Here is a 7,500-nt window from a genome sequence, read left to right on the forward strand (position 1 = left end):
AGAGAGAGAGAGAGAGAGAGAGAGAGAGAGAGAGAGCTCACGTTCTCTTTTTCGATTCGGTGCCGTAATATCTATATAAAACTTTTAACTCCGAGACCATACCCCAGTGCCAGCAAAAACCAAGGATCGCTTCCTCAGAACTATTGGCAGCTGCATCACTCAGCATTTCAGTTTTCTGTAATGCCTTGATTCAGCAATGGAACAGTTCTTAAGCCGTCAAAAAAACAAAACAAGCAAAAAAAAAACAACCAGAAGCCACCGGGGATTGGTCAATGTGCCACAGATAGACAGACAAACAGACAAAGTTGCACACAGACATACAAACATTGTACACGTCGACCACCTCTCTATTCAGCAGACATGCAATGAAGGACTGTGGCTTACCTGGTTTAACCGTTGTCATTGGCGGCAACTCTGCAAAAGGAAAGAAAACAATTATGTGTTGGTGTTTATCATTTTGTCTTCTTTTTTATCTTGCTCAAATTACCTCCCAGATACTAAACCAAATATTACGCCTGTCCTGTCCCTTTTTCATATCTTGAAAGCGCGGCACGCCTGGTGATCATTTCACAATCGTTTTCTCTTTTCTCATTCAAAACTTGTCACTGTGTTTGTTTCCGATCATACGAAGCAATATCTAAGACTGAGAGGAAGCTTCAATTCTTCCTCCCTGTTTGGATGAGTGAGAGTGTGTGTGTGTGTGTGTGTGTGTGTGTGTGTGTGTGTGTGTGTGTGTGTGTGTGTGTGTGTGTCTGTGTGTGTGTATGTATGTCTGTGCGTGACTGAGGAGAGAGTAAATAAGGACGGGAGAGGACGGGACATGGGGATAAGAGGAGCACAGAGCACACACACACACACACACACACACACACACACAGAGAGAGAGAGAGAGAGAGAGGACAGAGACAGAGAGATAGCCACAGAGAGAGACAGAGGGAGAAGACAGACAGAGAGATAGCCGCAGAGAGAGAGAGAGAGAGAGAGAGAGAGAGAGAGAGAGAGAGAGAAATACCGGGGGGAAAGGGAGGCTCTTCATTATCACCTCTTCTCAGTTCTAGACCAGTAACATGTTGATAGAGTGCAGCCGGACGTCTACATGTGGCACTTAGATCAACAGTACCCGGTCACCAAGACTGGAAGGGGGGAGACAGATATCACACTACCACACGGTGCAACGAACCGGCAGGAAGTTTCTCACGCCAAACAGAAAGTTCCTCAAGTCAAACACAAAGTTCTTTAAGCCAAACACAAAGTTCTTCAAGCCAAACACGATAAAATTGAGCAAAGAACGCAATACGGAACAAGGACAGACGCAACTTTCACACGAGAGAAAGAAAAAAACCCAACTATTTTCCGACGTACAAAGGAGTAGCAAGAATAATTTTGTGACCAAAAGTTGCGTTAACAAAAGAAAAACCTCTATCAAAAGAGGTAAATTTTCATTTAGACGTTTGAACTTTTCCAAAGGCAAGATTGTAGTGAACAAACTTTAAAAGTTTTCCTTTATATCACCTGTAACTGAACCAGGTTAATTAAATAAACAAAAGATGTTGCAAGAAAGGTCGCGGCACTTGGTAGAGAGTACTCAAATCACTGCAAACACATCGAGGACGCGACTTTATCCTTCAGAGCTGTGAAAGTTTTATTGATAGTACATAATTGGACAAAGGATCGCATCCAATACCCAACCGGCGCATTGGGCCAATGCATACATCTACTTTGTATCTTCCATGTGACCCTTTATATCTCTGCTCGTCACATGTCAGCAGACACCCAGCATAAATGGAATAGCCCTCCCTTAGAAAAATGGAACATTGCTTCATTTGGTTTTAAATAAACATGTCTGAAATTTGGAAGAAATCGCGCTAAAAAAAAACGAAACAAATAAAGAACCTCCAAATTAAAGTTATATCTACTGTTTTTCCATTAAAAACTGTCGGTCTTCCATCCTTCGTCAAACTGCTCTCTCAACAATGTTTTATCCTGTTTGGTTTCGTTTGTACTTCAGAACACAACACCCACTGGAGTTCAGACAAGTTCTGACTTTTACAACACAACTCCCACTGGGGTTCACACAAGTTCTCACTTTCACAACACAACACCCACTGGGGTTCACACAAGTTCTCACTTTCACAACACAACACCCACTGGGGTTCACACAAGTTCTCACTTTCACAACACAACACCCACTGGGGTTCACACAAGTTCTCACTTTCACAACACAACACCCACTGGGGTTCACACAAGTTCTCACTTTCACAACACAACACCCACTGGGGTTCACACAAGTTCTCACTTTCACCACACAACTCCCACTGGGGTTCACACAAGTTCTCACTTTCACAACACAACACCCACTGGGGTTCACACAAGGTTCTCACTTTCGCAACACAACACCCACTGGGGTTCACACAAGTTCTCACTTTCACAACACAACACCCACTGGGGTTCACACAAGTTCTCACTTTCACAACACAACACCCACTGGGGTTCACACAAGTTCTCACTTTCAGGCTGCAGTTTCACCGAGTCTTTCCCCACAACAATCAGGCTGTCCTGGAAGCCATCTTGAATCAGTGACGTCATTTTCTTCACGTCGTCCGTCGATAAGGATGTCGGCTTACGGAGTCGGATTAAAAAATAAATTCGTAATCCTGGACTGAAACACAAATAAATAAGCTTGCGTACTCTTGGACTGGAAAAAGAAAACAACAACCAAAGGTTGATCACGAGCATGTTTCAAAGTTTAGATACCTTACTTTTTTCACATTCAACATATTTACATACATAATACCAAAAAAGGGAATATATATGTATTCTTATATTTGTACTATCAGACTTGATTATCTATCACAACGATCACAAACGCCGAAATCGATGAACAATAAAAATAGGAACTTAATCAAAGATTTTAAGAATCTCCGATGATATATATATATATATATATATATATATATATATATAATTGTGTGTGTGAATCATATTTTTATATATGTGGAGAGAGAGAGAGAGAGAGAGGCTGGTTTTTTATTCTTAAATGATTTCCATTGACAATAAATAAAGTAGTTACTTCAACGTGTTAAAATCACGATATGTCAAAATCATATCCTTCCCCATGAAAATGAATGTTTGAAACATACTTAAGCCAATGTTAGTCCTGAGAAAAGTCGATGAAAAGTTACTTTCATCGATAAAGTGCAAAAACTACATGTCCATTGTAAATAAAGATGATAATACATTATTATCATTTTCCTGAAAGAATTGAAGCTGACTGATGATACTCAAAATAGAGTGAACATCCTACACATCCGAAAATAAAATGTCTCGTTCTAACTTCTGTCATATCATCCTCGTTCTTGTGTTAAAAAATTTATAGTCAAGTCATAACTGAACATGTCTCAATTCATATGATGAAAATGATAAACGTACACTCAAACAAATAGCTAAACCACACTAAAATAGAATAGGTAAAACTAAAGCACGGAAACAGTTATTTTCTGTCATCGCGCAAAAAAGGGAGGGAATACACGTATTGATCTCCCTTTCTATTCTTCTTTCTTATCGTTGTTATTGTTCAACAGGAATCATCACACTAAATCCTTCAGATCAATCATCATCATCACCACCGCTAATATTGCTTAACACAACGCTCAGTGAATTTTTTGACATGAGAGACTTACCTGACTCGTACAATATCGGTTCTCTGGTACATATCTTTAAAGAAACTTTGACGAAAAATAGAGTCCATCTGCACGCAGAAAAAAACAAGCAAACACCCGTGACAACAGTGGAGAGAGAGAGAGAGAGAGAGAGAGAGAGAGAGAGAGAGAGAGAGAGAGAGTTGAGGCAGACAGACTGGCACAGAAAATTGTACGTTGGGAAAACACAGAAACTCAAACCAGGAGAACTGAAGACCCCGAAGTACACACCTGGAGTTCCATTTTGAGACTGGGACACTTCACTTCAGTTCAGTTCAGTTACTCAAGGAGGTGTCACTGCGATTGGACAAATCCATATACGCTACACCACATCTGCTAAGCAGATGCCTGACCAGCAACATAACCCAACCCGCTTATAGTCAGGTCTTGAGACTGGGACAAAAAACAGATAAGAGTGGTGGTTCTTCGTAACTGCCCCACAAGCCTTAGGACATATGCTGATGGGCACTACGAAAGTAACTGTCGCAAACCAACATCACATAAAGCTACAACAAACCCAGTCTCTGCCCCGTGTTTTGTGCTGTTAACGATCTGACAGTCATTCATTCCTCTTTTTTTTTCCCCTTCTTTCCTTATTTCAATTTCTCTTTCTTTTTCTATCATCCATACAATGGATTTCAAGACTGGAAGCAGTTTGATGCGGAAAGCCACGACAGGCTGTGTGATAATGGTGGGGCAACGAGTCCCAATCCCCCTACACTCCTTGCCCTAAAGTGCCAGTGTCACGGAAAGGTCTGAGTGCTGAGAGACAGAGCTGCCGAGATTCATGATGCAAGCACACGAACCAGATGAAAGAAAGAAAGAAAGAAGATTAGATAACTGTCTATCTGTCTGTCGATGAGGGAGAATATGTGACAGAGACAGACAGACAAACAGAGACACGGAGACAGAGACATGCAATGAGTTGTGATCTGATCAGTTCCTCGTGTACTATCACTCACTCTGTACACTGATGTATTGCCTTTTTACCTGTGACCACACACTGGATGTTTTAGCTTGACGAATGCAGACCTAGAATAAAGAATGTCTTGCCAACACAGTAAGTCTGGCCTGTCTTTGAAAGTTTCCAACCATCACCCCTCGCTAATTTACAATTACAAGACAGGGAAAAAATTTTAAAAAGGTGACAGCCCTCATAAAGGAGGTAAGTGAATACGTATCATGACAGAACGTTCTTTCAGGTATGGATATTAAACATCAGGAAAAGAACATTGGAACAGTGTTACGATGATACAATTTCTTTTCAGTCTGAGAACTTTCTTTCAAGTACGAATATAAAACATCAGCAAAAGAACATTGGAATAGTGTTTACGGTGATACAATTTCTTTCAGTCTGAATGCTTTCTACGTGAGCAAGGACTGATCACGCACGTCGCTATGCTTAGTGGGTGTCGTCAACACACTGATCACAGGGATATCGCCAACATTTTATTTAGAAGGATATTGAATTCAGTCCAGGTTCACTACAGTCTAATCTTACTCTGAGCTGAACAACTTCATTAAATCAAAGCACAGTTAATATTATTTGAATGTTGTTGTTTTTTTATCGTGGACAAATCAGATTTATATAATTCTCTGTGTGTGTGTGTGTGTGTGTGTGTGTGTGTGTGTGTGTGTGTGTGCGTGCGTGTGTGAGAGAGAGAGGGTGGGGAGGGGAAAAGAGAGGGAGAGGGAGAAATACAGTACCTACTGTCCTATACATATCTGTAACACACACACACACACACACACACACACACACACACACAACACATTTTGAAATTCTGGAACCGTCACTCTAAGCCGCATTGGAACTGGTTCAGCAGTTGAAAAACAGTCACTACCATCAGACTGAAAGCAATGACGGTCACGTGTTCCTTTGGCTGTCGTGACAGTTTTTACCCAGGAGGAAGAAACTGGACCTTCGATCACGTGCTGCACACCACAGCTATACTCGGGTTTCGTGCTCATAAAGCCACTCTGTCCTTTATCAGGTACATGTCAATAAAACCCAGCACCTTTTTTTTTTACATACGAGCTGCTCTTTTCCTTTGAGAGCTATATATATAAGAGATTTCCAGCGGATGAATCGAGCGCTCGGGTGTGATGGACTTTCTGCAGTCACGCGCGTTGCTGCAATGTTAGGCAATGCAATGTGTGGATGCATTTGCGGTTTGTTTTGTATGAAATTATGTCTGGTCTTCCTGAGCAGAGCTCCACTCCACCCCCTACCCTCCCCCAATGAAGCAGCGGTGTTTAGCGGTATCACACACTGTGAGAGAGTAATCATACCCACTATGATTTTTTTTTTTAACGTGTGTTGTCAGATTTAGCATTTATTTGCACCACGAACTAAAGCATCGGCATGCTGCAATGGTGCTGATGATTGGCATTCATAAACTGTAATCACACATGCGCCCACGCGCGCGTGCATGTATGCGTATTTTGTATGTGTATGTATGTTGTTTGTATCCATACAGCCACAATTCTAAACTGACGTGTTTACGTCGCTCGGTAATTCTTTTACTATTTCAAAATTCCGGTTCGAAATTGATCTCTGCGCCTAACTGAATGCTGTCCGAATATCTCTTTTTCGATATAAAAATAATTCGGTTGTCGAGCAACTTCAATGTTAAATTTTGTCAGAATCACGCCATTTTGTTAATTTGATAACAACGTCAGGTTAGGTCAATGTAAAATGACTCCTTTGTAGCTGGTAAGCAAATGGAAAATACAAACAATCCACAACAAAAACAGACTTGGTTGGAATGTGTTTGCAGCCTTGTCATCAAGTCACATCCATGAGCAGTGGGGAATATGCCACGTTTGCATGACAATAAAAATAGACAGAATAAATGAAACAGATATGCAAGAACAATCATCGTCGCTAGTTTCAAAGAACCAGGACGAAATCCGTTAAGAAAAACGTGTTTCGTGAACTTTAAAGTGATCGATTTAACACATCCAAGATTTCAAAATAAAAATGGAAGCAAAAGCCGGCAGTGAAATATTTTTACATGCATGGTGATTATAAAAGCATATCGTTTGAGGGAGAAATTCTACATAAAACCCCTGGTGTATGGGGAAGTGAATTAGAAACAATAGCAATTATAAATCATTACGGAATTTTAGCCACATTCTGTGTCTCTATCTCTGTGTCTCGCTCTCTCTCTGTCTCTCCGTCTCTGTCTGACAACCAATGGAAAACGCAAGAATCAGAGAATCTGGGAAGGATGACCCAGCAGGTGCCGACAGCAGGAAATCTCAACGGGGATTCGGACATGGGGGACACGTGGACATCCAAGTGAGAAGACGGCCGGTGTCGTCGCAAGACGAGGAGGGGGGGAGACGTCTGTCCTGACCCCCGGAGCTTCTACACATCTGGTGTTCCAGGGTGTTCCGGGGCCACACGCCAGCGCGGGAGGAGGCAGGTCGCATGGAGGAAGCTCATCTGGTGCCGGCGACAGGAACTCACCACGGGGTTTTGGACACGGGGGGAAATCCCCTGGCCAGTTAAGTGCAGACGAAAACGGCCGAGCCGTGCAACGTGACGTGGAGCGTGCAGTGACATCGCGTTCCAAGACACATACCGTTTGAGAGAGAAAGGCTACAAAAAACCCTGGTGTATGTGGGAGTGAATGAGAAATAATTGCAAATATAAATCGTTACGGAATTTTAGCCACATTCCTAGGACATTTATTGGCACGAAATAACAATGGTTCTCGCAACACTTCTGTGTCTCTGTCTCCCCCCCCCCTCTCTCTCTCTCTCTCTCTCTCATTAAAAAAAGTTTGTTCGTTCG

At 41.9% G+C, this 7,500-nt stretch overlaps 1 protein-coding gene across 1 annotated transcript in view; it reads right to left on the reverse strand.

Moving 5' to 3' along the window:
* The window catches only part of LOC143292589 (atrial natriuretic peptide-converting enzyme-like), a 182,225-nt gene that overhangs the window by 31,392 nt on the left and 143,333 nt on the right, over nucleotides 1-7,500 (reverse strand). Inside the window, exons 5-7 of the mRNA XM_076603038.1 lie at nucleotides 3,681-3,748; nucleotides 2,508-2,659; nucleotides 385-414 (exon numbers count right to left, since the gene is read on the reverse strand). Coding sequence (XP_076459153.1) covers nucleotides 385-414; nucleotides 2,508-2,659; nucleotides 3,681-3,748 — 250 coding nt within the window. The remainder of the gene's footprint in view (nucleotides 1-384; nucleotides 415-2,507; nucleotides 2,660-3,680; nucleotides 3,749-7,500) is intronic.

The sequence above is a fragment of the Babylonia areolata genome, chromosome 18 (assembly GCF_041734735.1).
Source record: "Babylonia areolata isolate BAREFJ2019XMU chromosome 18, ASM4173473v1, whole genome shotgun sequence".
In the NCBI taxonomy this organism is placed as follows: domain Eukaryota; kingdom Metazoa; phylum Mollusca; class Gastropoda; order Neogastropoda; family Buccinidae; genus Babylonia; species Babylonia areolata.